This window comes from Salvelinus sp. IW2-2015, linkage group LG8 (assembly GCF_002910315.2).
Source record: "Salvelinus sp. IW2-2015 linkage group LG8, ASM291031v2, whole genome shotgun sequence".
NCBI classification, from domain to species: domain Eukaryota; kingdom Metazoa; phylum Chordata; class Actinopteri; order Salmoniformes; family Salmonidae; genus Salvelinus; species Salvelinus sp. IW2-2015.
In genome coordinates, this window is record NC_036848.1 from 23,519,197 (window position 1) to 23,539,048 (window position 19,852).

The 19,852-nt window shown below is 44.7% G+C and overlaps 1 protein-coding gene across 1 annotated transcript; it reads left to right on the top strand.

The window, feature by feature from the left end:
- Positions 1–626: 626 nt before the first annotated feature.
- Positions 627–7,088, top strand: nkap (NFKB activating protein). Its single transcript, XM_023992794.2, has 8 exons — positions 627–1,159; positions 3,478–3,558; positions 3,676–3,740; positions 3,945–4,040; positions 4,143–4,182; positions 5,846–6,031; positions 6,223–6,372; positions 6,481–7,088. The coding sequence occupies exons 1-8, from the start codon at positions 795–797 to the stop codon at positions 6,653–6,655; spliced, it is 1,158 nt and encodes a 385-aa protein (XP_023848562.1). The 5' UTR covers positions 627–794; the 3' UTR covers positions 6,656–7,088.
- The last annotated feature ends 12,764 nt before the right edge of the window (positions 7,089–19,852 follow it).

Consider the following 19,852-nt stretch of genomic DNA (forward strand, 5'->3'; position numbering starts at 1 on the left):
AAYAATGCAATAATCAATAACAATGTATTCCTAGAAAAAAACATAAGAAATACACAATTAAGTAAGCATACTATATACAGGAAATATTTATTAAGTCCGTTCCAATAACATACTTACATGTGCAGGGATACTGGAGTGTTGGAGGTAGGGGACTAGGCAACAGGATATAAGATACAGAGTAGCAGCAGCTTGCATGTGAGTGGGTGTGTAGTCAGTATAAACAACTTTATCTGTGGTGCTTTACAAACAGTAATATGTCCCCCTTATGGCAACTATCCTTCTAACGACTGCTACGTGAGCACACCCCATACAATKAATTATCTTGGGATCCTGGAGACCGGAGGCTATGGGTGTGTCCCTTGTCAGCTGCTGTCCAAATTCGGGACAAACAACCTGCTACTAGATCATGCATGGCCAACAGGAGTCGTAACATTTGTGTCAAAACAGTTGCATCTGGTGTGATATCTACACATTTGCCTCAGTTCAAAACGTTTCAAAATAGATATGTTCAACGGCATTATTTGATATAATCAATACAGCCCGGAATTCAAATGTTTTAAGACAGCAACATTTGCTCGAGCGTCTGCTGACTACGCGGAACTAAAGAGCATTGTGCTGCATGTTTCAAGGGGGACCTGTTTACAGTCCCACRGACCCAATCATTTCCCGTTTCTAAACTCACGCAGAAACAACGCTGTGTGGCCTAAACAGTAGATTAGGTAGCTAGTCTTGTTTATTCTTCACCTACATATCGAATTTAGGCTGTTCGTATTAGTGGACATAAAACGAAAGCTATGCCTCTGTCCGATCAAGAACAGAGAGGCCCCAGAAGACGACGACGGAGCCGATCTGGTAGCGGCAGTCGATCTCGCGACTCCAGTCCAGTCTTTGGGCCTATGCCCAAGACACCCAGATATGAAGAAGACCTTAAACCTCCCCGAATGTCCGAGAGAGAAAGAGAAATGAGAGAGAGAAATGCCAAAAGGTTTCGTACGGAAAACCCCCGCAGTCGTTCTAGATCTCGAGAGAGGTACAGTAACCACAGCTGGTCRGATCAGCGCGGTGGCGGCGCTGGTAGATACGGAGGTGGTGGTGGCAGGAATGATTACTACGAACGGGATGATGCTCAACGCCAGAGACAAGACGCCTTCATCTCCAGGTAAATGGAGTTAGYGCTCACAAGTTCATTAGTTACAACCTGGTCTCAGCTGTTTAGATATTTATGCACAGCTAACWAGTATCCGTGCAAATGCAACGCTTGACCCACACTAGCTAACAAACGGCAAATTGTTTAAAGGGTTTGTGAAGTCCTGTTTAAAATGAGCCAAAACAGAGATGACCTCCTGTGCCGCAGATTGTTGGCTTTTGTTCCAGCCCAAGATGCCAATACACCTGACTCAACTAATCACAGCCATGATCATTTGATTCAGGTGTGTTAACTCTGGACTAAGTGGAGTCCAGGCTATCGGGAACTTGCACATCCCGTGCATCTAGCCTGGGACAAAGATTGTCTAATATATTGATAAAATATTCGTTTAGATGAGTGTATTAGTCACATGCACAGGGTCGCAGATGTAATTGCAGGGTACAGTGAAATGCTTAAGCTATTCGAGCGACCGCTCTAACAATGATGGGAGTAGGCGAGATCTTTTTCTATGGTATATTGGCGATCACACAATTGAATGTGCATCCCGTCACATACTGTGTGGGATAGAAACAGCATTCCAAAAAATGGAACCACAAAAACAACTATTAAACTAAATCCAACTTTTCTGATAAAAAAAATTAACAGATCTGATACCTACACAGGCTCAAGAGGAACCTGGGAGGGTGCATCTTCCGGCTTCAGTACCCCCTTGCAAGTCTGAAGATGTAAAATCCTTAAATCCCCAAAACTTTTCTGCAGCAGCCACAATAATGTCCAGTTTCTTAGACTTCTTTGAGACTTGTGCTGTACAGTTTATAACTGTGGCAATGAACACTACAAAATCTGCCTCTTTTTATTTTTAACACACAGGGTATCTTTTGACTGGCAGCAAACATTTACCATAGGCTGTGTTGCGTCCACTACCATATCTTCACTAGCATCACTTGTTTTCKCAGTACTTTTAAGCACCTCCGCATACGAGATTCGATTGACTGCTCAAACTTTTGCCACCTCAATCTCCTTCACCCTTTCAGGGCACTCCAGGAACTCGGGATCATGATCCCCCCCCCCACCACAATTGCAACACTGTCGTCATTCTACACACCGTTCTTCAGTATACTCTGTTCATCTGCACACACTTGAAACATGGCCAAATCCTTTACAATTCTTACACTGCAATGGTTTGGGGACGAAAGCTCTTACATATCCAAGCTTCACATGCGTAGGTATTTGTTCTTTATCAAAAAACAACAGGAGCGACAGACTTTCTTCTTTTTCTCCATTCACCCAGCGGGTCAGATGCCGGGCACCAACCACACCAGGAATTCTCTTCAGGTATTCAACCTGAACATCTGTCGTCACCCTTGAGATGACTCCTTTGACGGGTGCTCTACTACGAAGTTCAAAACACAACTTCTGTTGTTCTGATTCTTTTGAGGCTCACTGCAATCTGCAATTAATCAGAATAAGACCACTCCTGGTCACTCTGACAGACTCCACTTTTCCCAGCGCATACTTCACCATTTAACACCTCAAACGGGTTTCCCACATGCATCCTTMCTCAACAAACGCATCCCAACAACAAGCAATTCATTATCATTCATACACGTATCCTCCACTCCAATTTTAAACAATGTCCTTTTTGTTCCAGTTTTCGCTACTACATTTGTCCATTCAGAATATTAGTCTTTACCAACTTTGCTCGACTCAAACTCAACATCCACTTCCGCCATCTTTTTCCTGAACCGGAACTGTAGTCCCAGGAGACGAGATCAGGTGGGACCGTTCTAGCCAATGAGAGGGCAGATGSTGTGAACAACAGGCTATACAGAGAGAGGAATCATCTTTGCAGTGCATTTTCTTCTTCTTCATTAGCTGATTGCACCCAACTCATAGCAATCCCCACCCAGTTGACTACTTTAAATGGTGGAAGCCCTCAATGGCAAAGTCCATGCTAAAGCAGGTTATATTCATGATGRATCCTATCTATCTCTTTGACAACAGGAAGAACTCCAATATAAAGTTGTTTTTGGTTAAGTTGCGAAGTGCCACATGAGTCCACTWATATCAGTACATTYGTAAACAACCTAACCATTACCAACCTTCTATTAAATAAGCCTCACACAGCAAATGAGCAATTMMATTTTTTGTTGACCAAATTCGACCTCCATACAAAATTTCCTCACTTCGTGGACTTGTTTTTGTGGACAGAGAAACATTTTCTCGGTTCACCTCTTCCTCTGCCTAGGACTACAATTGGTCATCAGTCAATTGGTCACAAGGTTTAATGTATTTCTTGTATATTTCTAATGATATGAATTTTATTTCAGGCGGCTACAAGAGAGGGAGAGAATTGGTGAACTTGGATCACCTGAAGTCTGGGGCTATTCACCAAGAGTAATGGCACCAGAGTAAGTAATTATGCATCTGATCTGACTAATCAAGTACAAGAGTTCAAAGGGTTGGGCTATACACACCAACTACCAAATTATCTACATTTAGATAATTTTGTGTCCTTTTTCAATAAGCTCTGATGAACATACCCCAGTTGAAGAGGATGTGAAAAACAGCAGTTCAGATTCAAGCTCATCCGGTGAGTATGCTGAATTAGCTTTTATAATAATCCTTCTATAAAAGTCTGTTCTCAGTTAGCCTACATCTGACTGAATGACATGCATTGACTAGTCAAGAACAAAGTGTAACCTGGGCATACTATATTACATAGTAAGTCAAATGTGTGTTCTGATTACACACTTGAATTGGTGTGAGATCAAGACATGTGCATTATAATTCATAGATGATAAGAAGAAGAAAAAGAAGAAGAAGAAATCCAAAAAGAAGAAGAAGAACAAGAAACACTCCAATGACAGCGAGTCAGAGTCGGACTCTGGTGGTGAGGAATGTTTCACCTTTAAAAAAAATAATAAAAAAATCTAGTACAAAGGCTGCTTGTCCAGCTAAGTTTATTTCACCCTCTAATTTAGTTGTCTTTCAGACGAGGAAGTGAAAAAGAAGAAAAAGAAGAAGAGCAAAAAGTAAGTTCACTCATATCTACATTCTACCTCTATAGTCGTGGCCAAAGGTTTTGAGAATGACACAAATATTAATTTTCACAAAGTCTGCTGCCTCAGTTTGTATGATGGCAATTTGCATATACTCCAGAATGTTATGAAGAGTGATCAGAAGAATTGCAATTAATTGCAAAGTCCCTCTTTGCCATTCAAATGAACTGAATCCCCCCAAAACATTTCCACTGCATTTCAGCCCTGCCACAAAAGGACCAGCTGACATCATGTCAGTGATTCTCTCGTTAACACAGGTGTGAGTGTTGACGAGGACAAGGCTGGAGATCACTCTGTCATGCTGATTTTGAGTTTGAATAACAGACTGGAAGCTTCAAAAGGAAGGTGGTGCTTGGAATCATTGTTCTTCCTCTGTCARCTATGGTTACCTGCWAGGAAACACGTGCCGTCATCATTGCTTTGCACAAAAAGCGCTTCACAGGCAAGGATATTGCTGCCWGTAAGATTGCACCTAAATCAACCATTTATTGGATCATCAAGAACTTCAAGGAGAGCAGTTCAAATGTTGTGAAGAAGGCTTCAGGGCGCCCAAGAAAGTCCAGCAAGCGCCAGGACCGTTTCCTAAAGTTGATTCAGCTGCAGGATCGGGGCACCACCAGTACAGAGCTTGCTCAGGAATGGCAGCAGGCAGGTGTGAGTGCATCTGCACGCACAGTGCGGTGAAGACTTTTGGAGGATGGCCTGGTGTCAAGAAGTGCAGCAAAGAAGCCACTTCTCTCCAGGAAAAACATCAGGGACAGACTGATATTCTGCAAAATGTACAGGGATTGGACTGCTGAGGACTGGGGTAAAGTCATTTTCTCTGATGAATCCCCTTTCCAATTGTTTGGGGCATCCGGAAAAAAGCTTGTCCGGAGAAGACAAGGTGAGCGCTACCATCAGTCCTGTGTYATGCCAACAGTAAAGCATCCTTTGCTTGTCAGCCAAGGGGCTGGGCTCATTCACAATTTTGCCCAAGAACACAGCCATGAATAAAGAATGGTACCAACACATCCTCCGAGAGCAACTTCTCCCAACCATCCAGGAACAGTTTGGTGACGAACAATGCCTTTTCCAGCATGATGGAGCACCTTGCCATAAGGCAAAAGTGATAACTAAGTGGCTCGGGGAACAAAACATCGATATTTTGGGTCCATGGCCAGGAAACTCCCCAGACCTTAATCCCATTGAGAACTTGTGGTCAATCCTCAAGAGGCGGGTGGACAAACAAAAACCCACACATTCTGACAAACTCCAAGCATTGATTATGCAAGAATGGGCTGCCATCAGTCAGGCTGTGGCCCAAAAGTTACWTGACAGCAWKCCAGGGTAGATTGCAGAGKTCTTGAAAAAAAAGGGTCAACACTGCAAATATTGACTCTTTGCATCAACTTCATGTAATTGTCAATAAAAGCCTTTGACACTTATGAAATGCTTGTAATTATACTTCAGTATTGCATAGTAACATCTGACAAAAATATCTAAACACAGTGAAGCAGCAAACTTTGTGGAAATTAATATTTGTGTCATTCTCAAAACTTTTGGCCACGACTGTAGTCAACCGTCCATAACGAATACATGACATACCTATACACAGCAGTGTTTTCCTCAACTGTGTTTTGGCTTCTCCTCACAGGTCAAAGAAGTCCAAGAAGAGGAAGGCGAAGAAGAACCGCAAGCAGTCAGCGAGCGACTCCAGCAGCGACGGGTCGGAGGAGGACGCCAACGGGGATCTGTGGGTGGAAAGGACCTGCATCGACGAACACATGGTGGGCCCTGAGGCCCCACTCACTCACCTGTCCCAGGACGACAAGCCTCTCGAGTGAGTATCTCTTTTTACATAGAAGGATCTTTCTTACATTCAAGAATATGACCCGTTTTAGCCTGTCGCTTGGTAAATACAACTTCCACATTTTGTCAGGATATTACCACACTATWTTCAGCTTTTAAAATGCAGCTTTATTTTTTATTATCAATGAATCGCCAAATGATTTACATACCTTTTCCCACTAGTTTTGGTCATGCACTGCTGCCAGGTGAGGGTGCCGCTATGGCAGAGTACGTGAAAGCAGGCAAGCGTATCCCAAGAAGAGGTGAAATTGGGTTGACCAGCAACGAAATCGCAACCTTTGAGATGTCTGGCTTTGTGATGAGCGGTAGCAGGTACATTAGTACTCTTCTGTTTACATTTTGACATTTCAAATATTTCATCGTATTTTACACATTTGGTTGGCGGCTTTGTAACGCTCATTGCAATATTGTAACCCCCAGACATCGTCGTATGGAGGCTGTGCGTCTGAGAAAGGAAAACCAGATCTACAGTGCTGATGAAAAGAGAGCCCTGGCATCTTTCAACCAGGAGGAAAGGAGAAAGAGGGAAAGCAAAATCCTCTCCAGCTTCAGAGAAATGGTRTACAGGAAAACTAAAGGCAAAGAGGAGAAATGAACCACTTTGTTTTTCTCCTTTCAGAACTTTCAGCTTTGGAGACCATTTTTTACCAACATTATCTTTCGTTGTTTAGTTTCCSATCGTTTCATGATTTGATAATGTAMTTTTTTTCCCTCTTTGWATTGTGAATTAGGCCTATATTTTAAGCATCTGAAACATTGGATTATTTTGTTTATGTAGAAAGTTGTCAGTAAATGAATATTGGAAAGGGCTTGTTTTCCTGGGGTCACAAAGCAAACACAAGAATGGACCAGGAAGCWATACTTAGCCTAATACAAAATGTCTCTGTACACTATTACAATATTGTGCATCYCAACATAAATCCAATCCATCCCTGAACCTTCTACCTATTGATGTAACTTTTAATGTTGGAAAAGTGCCTGTAAAATCACAAGTTACGTGTTCAGGATTAATAAATAATTAAAAAATAGTGGGGTTTTATGCTTTTTATTTATTTTTAGTTGTTTAAAATTCGGTTTGATTGTCTCTGGGAAATGCATTTTAGATATTGGTTATTCTACCTTGACTTAATATCGTTCACCTTTTATTATTCTAAACCTTGATGCCAAGAAGCTGATGCCAGGGAGATGTGCATTTATTTAACTGGCACTGGCTTCAGTCAATAGAAAGTCTCTAGACTGGAAGAACTGTAATTCTTTGGCACGATGTGCTTTAGGAAGCGGAAGGAAATTGGGGTCAATATAGCAATGAGGGTTTTGTTTAAATGCAAGCTTCCAACCCTCTCTTGTCTAAGTATCCTACTGTTTCGTTAGCTGCAGCCCAACTGCTGGCAAAGGCCTAGCACTGAAAACCAAACCAAGCCATTCATCTTGTAAACAACATTCAAATGTCTGGTGGTAGGAGACCAGTTCATTGTTTTACCCTATTAAACAAATTTGTTTTGCTATATTTTTACAGAAGTGCATTTCTGTACATAAGACACTGTTGGTATGGCATTTCAAGGAAWCCATAAGGCATAAGGCATCTCTAACAATTGGATGTTTAATTTTTTTTTTTACATTTGTTCTGGGAGTCATAGTGAGACCATGGTCTCTTTTACAGATGAGCCTTGAATTACAGAAATTACAGAAAATACACACATCAAAATATAAATACAAAATGTAAGCAGAAAGAAAAACATTGCCATAAAAAACAAGCAAATTCATCAGTAAGGTCCTCAATCAGCTCTCTGAATTGCCCTAGAGAYGCACCATAACATCAGATTTAAGGACATTTTGAACATTGTTCCACAAWTAAGGTGCAATAACTAAAAGCTGATTTACCTAACTCCGATACCAAAGGAATTTCCAGAGTGAGCCATCCCTGAGACCGGGTGTGGTAACTCATGTCTAAAGTTTAGTAACGATAGGTACAGCGGGGATTTTTTGTAAAAGGGCTTTATGAAAACATAGTGATGTATCAACCTATGTGACTTCAAAGAGGGACAACCAACTTTATGGTAGAGCATGCAGTGATGAGTACTACAACTGACTATGATGAAGTGGCAGCCATAGTCTAGGACAGATAGGAACGTTGACTGAATAATCATCTTTCTACTATTTAGCGAGAGGCAAGACCTATTTCTATCGAAGTAGCCCATTTTTATTCTCAGCTTCTTAACTCGTGAATATGCTTTTTAAAAGACAGCTTTTCTTCAATCCAGATGTCCAGATATTTGTAAGCAGGGACACAGTCAATATAGACACAATCCAAAGTACATATTCCTAAATCATCAGAGTTATTTTTATGCGCTCTAGAGAACAACATATACTTAACTTTACCTGATACACGATACCCATTTCAGGTCAAAAAAGTGGAATTGTGATATAAGTGAAATAATATGTCTGTAAACAATTGTTGGAAAAATTACTYGTGTCATGCACAAAGTAGATGTCCTAACCGACGTGCCAAAACTATAGTTTGTTAACAATACATTTGTGGAGTGGTTGAAAAATGARTTTTAATGACTCCAACCTAAGTGTATGTAAACTTCCGRCTTCAGCTGTACTTCACCGACTTCAGCTGTACAGTAGTTTGTAGTCTTATCATGTGAATGTTGTGAAGTAAAAGTAAAAGTTGTCAAAAATATAAATAGTAAAGTACAGATACTCAAAAAAACTACTTAAGTAGTTCTTTAAAGTATTTTTACTTAAGTACTTCACACCACTGCCTTTATAACGAAGGATTGCATGCCTCCATCATCACATTTGCAAACTAATGTAAGCCTACTATTCCTAATGTGATGAGTAGACTATTAATAAGCACGTGTCACACTCTGATCTGTTTCACCTGTCTTTGTGCTTGTCTCCAACCCCCTCAAGGTGTCGCCCATCTTCCTCATTATCCCCAGTGTATTTATATCTTTGTTCTCTGTTTGTCTGTTGTTAGTTTGTCTTGTCTTGTCAGGTCTTACCAGCGTGTTTTCCTGTCTCCCTGCTTTCTCAAATTCTGTTTCCTAGTTTCCCCGGTTCTGACCATTCTACCTGCCCTGACCCCCAGCCTGCCTGCCGTTCTGTACTTGTCTGTCTCTGACCCGTTTACGAACCTCTGCCTGTCCTGACCCCGAGCCTGCCTGCTGTTCTGTACCTTTTTGACCCTGCCCTGGATTACGGACCTCTGCCTGCCTTTGACCTGTCTTTTGCCTGCCCCCTGTTTGGGTCAATAAACATATGTGACTCTAAATGTTTGGAAATGTAAATGTTCTTATCCTGAGTTCTGATGGTACAAACTGGCCATGACTGACCCAGCAGACTCAGACCAGCTCCACAATGCTGTCTCCCTGCAAGGAGCCACCATTTGAAGACACGAGGAGTTACTGCAATGTCTTATTGAGGGACTCCACACCCTGGATGAACGCCATGACCAGGCGTTCGATACATTGCTGGAGCAATTTTTTGTATTCCCCACTGGGCAGCGGGTCACACCCGTAATCTCCCAGCCTACCCCAGTGTCCCAAGAACCCCCCTTAGCACCTCCGGAGCACTACGCTGGAGATTCCGGAACCTGCCGGGCTTTTCGCTCCCAGTGCTCCCTCATTTTCGAGCTACAGCCTTCTTCATTCCCSTCGGACCGCTCGAGGATAGCTGAGAGTGCCTGGAATCCGGAAGCATTGTTCGACATGTCCCTTCACGGATTATCGGAGGTGATCAAAGATGAGCTCGCAGCCCGGGAGCTGCCCCTGGACCTTGACTCCCTCATAGCCTTGACCATCCGGATCGATGGGTGGCTTCGAGAACATAGGAGGGAATCTGTGCTCAGTTTCCCTCGCTCGTCCTTGATTCCCACCTCGCCTCCGAAGAATCMCGGAGACCCCTGAAGTCTACATGTGCGAGTGAACTCGAGTTCTCTCGGGAATCACAGAGGGCTGCCGACTCGCCTCCTTCGGAATCCTATGCACCTGGGCAGGGCTAGATTGACTCCGGCTGAGTGCTTATGCCGATTCCACACGTAGAGCTGCCTATATAGTGGAGCTACGGGACATTTCGTAGCTACCTGCCCATTAAAAACCCAGGCTCATCAAGAAGGGGTGTGTACGCTGGTGGGCCATACGGAGAACTTTTACTCTCCCCTTACTTGCACCCCTTTCCATGCYATCCTGCTCTGGGGGAACCAGTCGAAATCTCTCCGGGTACTCATCGACTCTGGGGCTGATGAGTTTTTTGGACACTACCCTGGCATCCGAGCTGGGCATCCCTACTCAGCCCCTCTCCATTCCCATGGACTTTAGAGTCCTGGACGGGCGCTCTATAAGCCTGGTCACCCACAATACCACCCCATCAACATAAGTGTGTCAGGGAACCACAGCGAGACGATCCAATTCCTGATTATTAAGTCTCCTCACATTCCAGTGGTATTGGGATTCTCTTGGCTCCAGCAACACAATCCCCTTATTGACTGGTCTGCTGGTGCCATAATGAGCTGGAGCCCATTCTGCCACGCTCATTGCCAGAAGTCAGCGCAGCCTGCCCCGGGACGTCTTCCTGGGAGCTCGGAAGTTGTCCCGGATCTCTCCGCAATTCCCGCGGAGTACCAGGACCTCTGGGAGGTGTTCAGTAAGGCTCGGGCCACTTCGCTTCTGCCACACTGACCCTATGACTGCGGGATCGACCTTCTCCCAGGCACCACTCCGCCCCGGGGATGACTGTACTCTCTGTCAGGTCCGGAGACCAAGGCTAAGTTGACCTACATTGAGGACTCCCTATCTGCAGGATTCATCCGTCCTTCTGCCTCCCCCGCTGGCGCAGCATTCTTCTTTGTGGACCTACGGAACGCCTACCACCTGGTGCGGATACGGGAAGGGGACGAGTGGAAGACTRCCTTCAACACGGCCAGAGGTCACTACGAGTATCTGGTCATGCCATTTGGCCTTACGAACGCCCCTGCTATGTTCCAGGCTCTAGTGAATGATGTYCTACGCGACATGTTGAACCAGTTTGTCTTCGTCTACCTCGACGACCTTCTCGTCTTCTCCCGCTCCGCCCAAGAACACGTGCTCCACGTCCGACAGGTTCTCCAACGCCTCCTGGAGAACCRGCTTTTTGTGAAAGCAGAGAAGTGCGAATTCCATCACTCCAYCGTCCTCTTCCTGGGTTACATCAGCGCTGCAGGGAGTGTACAGATGGGTCCCGGGAAGGTGAGGGCGGTGGTGGATTGGCGCCAGCCTATGTCCAGAGTGCAACTGCAACGTTTCCTGGGATTCGCCAACTTCTATCACCGCTTTATCCGGGGTTACAGCACCCTGGCTTCCCCCCTGTCTGCACTCACCTCTCTCTACGTTCCGTTCACGTGGTCCCCAGCTGCTGAGCGGGCGTTCCGGAACCTCACCACTATTTCACCACAGCTCCCATCTTGGTTCATCCTGACCCGTCCCACCAGTTCGTGGTGGAGGCCGATGCTTCGGATGTCGGAGTGAGGGCTGTCCTGTTCCAGCGTTTTGCCCTGGACCTCAAGTTACATCCCTGCGCCTTCTTCTCCCATCACCTCAACGCCAMAGAGAGGAACGACGATGTGGGGAATTGTAAGCTTCTCGCGGTGAAGATGGAGTTAGAGGAGTGGAGGCACTGGCTGGAGGGGCGGAACATCCGTTCATTGTGTGGAACCTGGAATATCTCCGCACCGCCAAGTGTCTCAACTCCAGACAAGCTAGGTGGGCCCTGCTTTTCACACGGTTCAACTTCTCCATCTCATACCGACCGGGATCCAAGAATGTCAAGCCGGATGGACTGTCACGCCGCTATAGCCTCGTGGCTACACCCCTGAAACCTGAGACCATCCTTCCCACCTCGTGCCTGGCGACGGCACTCAGCTGGGGAATAGGGAAGCATGTTTGTGAGGTGCAGTGTTCCCAGCCAAACCCCCGGGGGGGGTGGGGGGGCTAATAACCGKCTGTTTGTTCCTGACGCTGTTCACTCCTAGGTTCTGGAGTGTGCCCACTCCTCCAAGCTTGCCTGCCACCCGGGCTCCCGTCGGACCCTGGCCTTTGTGCGACAACGCTTTTGGTGGCCTACCATGGTTCCTGACGTCTCCACATTCGTCGCCGCATGCACGATCTGTGCGCAGAACAAGACTCCCCGGCAAGCTCCGGCTGGTCTCCTTCAACCTCTACCTGTTCCTCACCGTTCCTGGTCTCACATATCCCTGGACTTTCTCACGGGTCTCCCCCTGTCTGATGGCAACACCGCCATCCTGACAGTAGTGGACCGGTTTTCCAAAGCCACCCACTTCATTCCTTTCCCCAAGCTACCCTTTSCCAACGAGACGGCCCAGCTCATGGTGCAGCAMGTCTTCCGGATCCATGGACTCCCAGTGAACATGGTCTCCGACCAGGGTCTTTAGTTCTCGTCTTGGTTCTGGAAGGTGTTCTGCACACTCATTGGGTCGTCAGTCAGTCTGTCCTCCGGGTTCCACCCCCAGTCCAACGGACAGTCGGAGTGAGCCAACCAAGACCTGGAGACGACTCTTTGCTGCCTGGTCTCCGCCAAACCCCGCCACCTGGAGCCAGCATCTAGTGTTGGTCGAATATGCCCGCAACACCCTTCCTTATTCTGCCACAGGTCTCTCGCCCTTTGAGTGTTCCCTGGGTTATCAGCCCCCGCTATTCCCGGAGCAAGAGGAAGAGGTCGGCATACCCTTGGACCAGATGTTTGTCCGCCACTGTCGTCGTACCTGGAAGAGAGCCCGGGCGGCTCTTCTCAAGACCACCTCCAGGTGTCAACGACAAGTGGACCGCCACCAGACCCCGGCACCCCGGTATYGTCTCGGGCAGAGGGTATGGCTGTCCACCCGAGATCTGCCCCTCTTGGTGGAGTCCTGCAAACTTTACCCCCAGTTTATCGGCCCTTTCCAAATCCTCAAGATCATTAGCCCCTCTGCTGTTCATCTTCTGTTGCTCCGTATACATCCCACTTTTCATGTGTCTAGGATCAAACCCATGTCTCACAGCCCTTTGTCTCCTGTTTCCCACCTAGAGGACATTATTGTCCAAAAAACTCCAGTGGTTATCATGTATTCATATAATAACCCAATGATAATTTGTTGAGAAATGTATTCATAAGAGGAGGGAAAATGTATGGACATAGGCCAAAGGCCTCAATGGGATGGACAACCTGCTGTGTTGACTATTGGTTGTTCCAGCCCAACAATAGATGTAATCTTTATATGACACTAAAACACCTGAATTATTTAAACACAACCAAACATTTAAGTGCCCTGGTGGTATAGGTGACCTGAATAAGTGATATTCTAACATCAGGAGTGCTTTTAATTTGTTTATGTACTACTATAGGTTCACCAGCTGACCTCTATCAAGACACTGGATTACCCCTGTGAAGATGAGCAATGCTGCAGCAGCATCAGTTTGTACTTCTACTTTGTTATTTTCCAGATATGAAAGGACACTTCCCTCAGTTTGGACTATCTGAATGATTCTGTTGTGCCATTTGAGTAGAGAGCACCTTCACCTTGTCRTCATGACAAAAGTGCCACCTTAAACYGTTTGAATATATAAAATGTAATTTGGAACGTATAAAATACTATTGTTTGATATTGTAAACATACTGTACTTTAATAATAGGCTATATAATTGTATGGGTGAAATGGAAAGTATCTCTGCTTTGCCTAGCCCCATTGAATAAAAAATGTTTCTTATAGCCTAACTTTTCTTTCTTTGACAATTTAAACACCTTTAGCATAGACAATGTAATTGTTGYGGCAAACCATGTTCATTATTACAGTAGCACCTCCAAGTGCCACTCAGAACTTCTGTATGTTTTAAGCTAAGGATCCCATCACCTGCTTCCATACATTTTACCTACATTACAAGTGTTGGATTTGCTCTAAACAATTATGTCATCACAAGGCATGTACAAAATCCAGTATATACTGTACATTGTCTATTGCAGTGGAGGCTGCTGAGGGGAAGACGRCTCATAATAATGTCTGGAATGGAGCGAATGGAATGGCATCAAACCATGTGTTTGATGTATTTGATACCATTCCACTGATTGAGCTCCAGCCCGTCCTCCCCMGTCCTTCCCAATTAAGGTGCCACCAACCTCTTGTGGTCTACTGGTGTCGTTTTTAAATTAAGAACATATAGCTGAACAATATGTAAACAACGTGTGAGTTAAGCTATTCTCTGATTCAGTTGMACAATGTCAAGGGGTGCATTGCAAATGCCATCAGACTGTAGACTGTAACATCCCAGCAATAGCACTCTTGATAATAAACTCATTAGGTTTGACACATTGAATCATGTGTGTTAGTGCTGGGCTGGAACAGAAGCCTGCACACCCAGCAGCCTGCTGCACCCACCCAGGCTTGGCCTGCTGCAGGTGTAGTAGGTTTATACATTGTGTGCGACTTTTAAACTGTATTTTTGTTCAYAAMATGTGCTAACATACAGTGCAGTGCATTTGGAAAGTATTCAGACTCCTTCACYTTTTCCACAATTTGTTAYGTTACAGCCTTATTCTAAAATGGATTAAATAAAACAAATGCTCATCAATCTACACACAATGTCTGCAGCATTGAAGGTCCCCAAGAACACAGTGGCCYCCATCACTCTTAAATGGAAGAAGTTTGGAACCACAAGACTCTTCCTGGAGCTGGCCGCCCGGCCAAACTGAGCAATCGGGGTAGAAGGGCCTTGGTCAGGGAGGTGACCAAGAACCCGATGGTCACTCTGAAAGAGCTCCAGAGTTCCTCTGTGGAGATGGGAGAACCTTCCAGAAGGACAACCATCTCTGCAGCACTCCACCAATTAGGCCTTTATGGTAGAGTGGCCAGATGGAAGCTTCTCCTCWGTAAACGGCACATGACAGCCCGCTTGGAGTTTGCCAAAAGGCACTTAAAGGACTCTCAGACCATGAGAAACAAGATTCTCTAGTATGATGAAACCAAGATTGAACTCTTTGGCCTGAATGCCAAGCGTCACATCAGGAAGAAACCTGGCATCATCCCTACGGTGAAGCGTGGTGGTGGCAGCATCATGCTGTGGGGATGTTTTTCAGGGCCAGGGACTAGGAGACTTGTTAGGATCGAGGGAAAGATGAACGGAGCAAAGTATAGAGAGATCCTTGATGAAAATCTGCTCCAGAGCGGTCAGGACCTCAGACTGGGGGCGAAGGTTCACCTTCCAACAGGACAACAACCCTTTCTCTCAAACCATCCGAAGCCGATAGCGAGGCAATCCAGGCATTCACGAGACACACCAAAACATAAAGCAATTTTTTGGTACCTTTTTCTTAGAACACACTTCTCTTACGTAAAATAGTTATTTGCACACTAATTCAGTGCTGTTCACAAGATGTCATTCCACCCATATCAACAGTGTGAAAAACAACTCCCGACCTCAGATGAACACACACTTTTCGTTCTTTGCTTGGGAGCTGAACATGCTCAAGTGGCTGCACAGGGTAGCAGCTCTTGCACTCACTGTCAGAAATTCAGAACAAGAGCATTGAAATATCGACTTGTGTGCTTTGGGGTTGGAGCCTCCGGATTCTCATCAGATGAGTCAGATGAGTCTGCCAAATGTCCAGGTCTAATGACGGGTCTCACTTCCCTTGTGATTCACTGCCCAATAAACGCCATCGCTCATTCTCGCCTGGGCACAAATCTCGACACACTGAGATGCACAAGGCGATTAAGTCACTGGACAGTCGTATGGCATYCATTGAGTCTTCCCTCGAGCACATCCTGGCCAGGCTTCCCCCGCCAGTACCAAACCCAACTCCTACCTCTGAACGGAGCGTGGTTGTTGAATTGGATGACACTGACGTACTGTCCACAAGAGCCTCCCACTCTTATGACACGGTCTATGAGCACTCTGATGATGATGATGCTATGGTATCACAGACTACTGGCCCGGCAGTGACGGTCAACCAGAAAATATTTTTGTCTGAAATCTTTGAGAGGGAAAGCAGGAACCTCAACGTGGAACATGCACCTATTGCCATGGCATCCACATACAAGTTTCATTAATTCAGTTCTTAAAAGACTGAAACATCCACCCCATTGTTCAAAGACACTTGGAGCACGTCAAATGACAGAACTCCTGCCATGCCAAGCATATGCTCTCGGTCAGATACAGTTCATGGTGCAGATGAGAATGGTTTTGGCCATTTCCCCCGTATGGACTAATAATTTGCTTCCATTCTTCTCTCCATCAAAGTTCAGACCAAGAGTTGCCTAACAAAGGATGCAGATTTCTTCCTGCGCAGGACACATTACAGCACTGCTTCAGCCACTAGGCTTAGCAATTCAGCAGCGATTCTGGCCTTCTATCACAWAGAGCTGCAGGAACACCTCTACGCAAATGATGATGCTGAGACCATGAAATAACTGTCTGCAGTTACAGACCCGCTCATCCAATGACTTCTGGGCAATGCTTAGATTTCTGGACAATGCTTAGACTACGCCACCTATGGTTAGCGCAGTCCAAGCTCCCTGACAAAGAGAAGTTTCCACTCCTAGGTGTACCCATATCACCTAGTCAGACATTGGGCCCAGCAGCGGCCCACGTCCTCCAAGTGTCTAATGAGGACAGAGAAACACAGATGGAGCTTCAGCGCCTCATTGCATCAGCCAGCAAACCATTACTTTTGTCCCAGGGCCCCAACTGGGATGCCAAGAAACCAGGCTCAGACTCACGCTGCACCTGCTYAGGAGTGGAGGAACAGACACTCTCAACCCTACTGGAACAGGTGGAGTGCAGCATTGCCCAAGAGGCAGAGGCGCACCATATGCAGGCCGCATCCCCTCTACACGCCAGCACACAGAGACTCGACCCTAATGGGACCGACTCTCTAAAGCAACACCATTTCCTTGAGCACCACTTTTCCAGCTGGAAAAGGTCAACGGCCAACAAATTGGTGTTACGCACTCTAACACAAGGCTACGCACAACAATTTTTACAGAGGCCTTCCACTCTTGGTGCTGTTGAACCCAATTGAAGCCTCATGTTGTAAGTTCTAGCTTTCAGCTTGCTTGTGAATACGGTAGTATAACACAGTTTAMATTCTGTGCTACCCTGTTGGCTAATTATATTATGTTGCATCCTGTGGTGGATACAAGGAGGTTGGAAGAGATGGAGACCCGCACTGTCGAAAAAAGGAATAAATCCAAAACTGAGGCATGAATGCAAAATAAAGATGTTTATTAAAAAATCATATTGCAAGAAAGTGTACCATTGATTAGACCTCAACCAGAAGGAATAAAAGTAAGAAAAMCCATTAATGTGTCTGTACCACTACATATTCTCATTTGAGTGATGACCTCAAGGGAGAGATTTAGAAACATTGGAATGTGCTCATGGCTGATCCTTCTCGCCAAAATATTTTCTCTGACCCTCCTCTCTTTTCACACGWCAGGGCCAGGAATGTCAGGGACTTCATTGTTCGGACTGACACTAAATGTCTCTCTGGGAAAAAATGATGGAAGACTGGATGTTGTGACGGGCATACTACCCCTGCTGCCGTAGTTGTGTGGCATGGAGGGATTCCTGTAAAAAAAGTGAGCGTATTCAACAGCTCTGCCACTGGCATACAATACACTATCAAACAGTTCCTCACATGCAGCTCTTCTAACGTCATATACCTTATCTCTAGTCCTTGGAATAAGCAATACATGGGCAAAACCAGTAGACAGCTAAGAACACATATTATAGAACACAAGAGTGCTGTTAGGAGAAATGACCCTAAATCCCCTATTGCACGTAATTTCTCAGATGCCGGTCACCCCATCTCCTCCATGTCCTTCTGTGTTATACAGCAGATACAACGTTCACGTAGGTGTGGTAATCTTGAACTTCGTTTTCTCCTGACAGAATGTAGGTGGATGTTCTGTTTAAAAACTCTCCACCCATCAGGGATGAATGAAGAATTGGTATTGAAGTGTTTTCTGTAACTAGTATATTGCCTTTTATTGGTGTAAGATACACCCATCTAGTGGTATCTCTAGCTCACTACTCTTACAATCCTGCGTTATTTATCCTGAGGAAATGTTCACATGGTAAATGTAAAAGCAATAATTGATGATATTTCTCTGTCCGCTTCTGTATATACTGTATGTACTGATTCAATCATTTTCTGACGATTTCATGCTTGATCATCTGACATATGCAATTAACTAGAAGCCAGGGGTGTGTGGCTACGATTTACACTGATGATGAAACGTTTGTGTTTTGTTTTCACCTTTCATTTATGCACTACGTTTTAAAAACATCTTTATTTTGCATTCAAGCCTCAGTTTTGGGTTTATACATTTTTTCGTCAGTGTGCCAGTCTCCATCTCTTCCAGTATTCTTAATTTGACTCCTATGTACCTGAAACAGACACTAATCAGTAGTAAGGACCTTAAAATAGCGCAGACAGCCTCATTTTTGGATACAAGGCGGTCCCAGGGGGTCACCTGGATTAAGTTAAATGGTGAGTTATCCACTCTGTTGTCCGAACAACCCCTTTGGTACAGCCTCTCCCATAGGTTGTTTGGCAAACCATTACGAAATGAAAGAGAAATTTGGGTTATGGATGTAACCTTGGTTCTCTGAGTAGAGTAATGGTCGCCAAGCTTTCATATTGTTCCTCCACCTCCACAGGGTTCGAGTTTAGTAATAGACAGTAAACATCTTTGATATTAAGCATGTCAAATCACATTGTGTGAAGGAAAACGAGTTCCCATAGGTCGTTTGGCGATCCGTTACTCTATGCAGAGAACTACGGTTACATCTGTAACCCAACGTTTGGTATCTCCTTATGTCCGCTGTTAGATCATTCCCGGGGTACTAATCCAAAAACTACTAATTTCTCCACATGTAGGTTACATTTGGACATCGCACAAAAGTTTCCCATCTTGAGTGCAGATACATTTATCAACTGAAAATCGATGAGTGTTTTCATGTTAAAAAGACAAAACATTTTATGCTGTAAATATATTGTGCTTATAAAAAGGTAGTATGACTACACTTACCTAGCATWAWAAAAAAAATCCCCATCAAAATTTGTCTGCTAGAGATATCATAATTTTTGCATGGGATGCGTCTCAATAATGTAATAACCAAAAAAGTGTTAAACAAATCTAAATATATTGTACATTTGAGATTCTTCAAAGTAGCCACCCTTTGCCTTGAYGACAGCTTTGCACACTCTTGGCATTCTCTCAATCAGTTTCATGAGCTAGTCACCTGGAATGCATTTCAATTAACAGGTGTCCCTTCTTAAAAGTTCATTTGTGGAATTTCTTTCCTTCTTAACGTGTTTGAGCTAATCAGTTGTGTTGTGACAAGGTAGGGTTAGTATACAGAATATAGCCCTATTTGGTAAAAGACCAAGTCCATATTATGGCAAGAACAGCTCAAATAAGCAAAGAGAAATGACAGTCCATCATTACTTCAAGACATGAAGGTCAGTCAATCCAGAAAATGTAAAAAATGTGCAGTCGTAAAAACCATCAAGCGCTATGATGAAACTGGCTCTCATGAGGACTGCCACAGGAAAGGAAGACCCAGAGTCTGCTGCAGAGGATAAGTTCATAAGAGTTACCAGCCTCAGAAATCGGCAATTAACTGCACCTCAGGTTGCAGCCCAAATAAATGCTTCACAGAGTTCAAGTAACAGACAAATCTCAACATCAACTGTTGGAGACTGCGTGAATCAGGAGACTGCGTGAATCAGGACTTCATGGTCGAATTGCTGC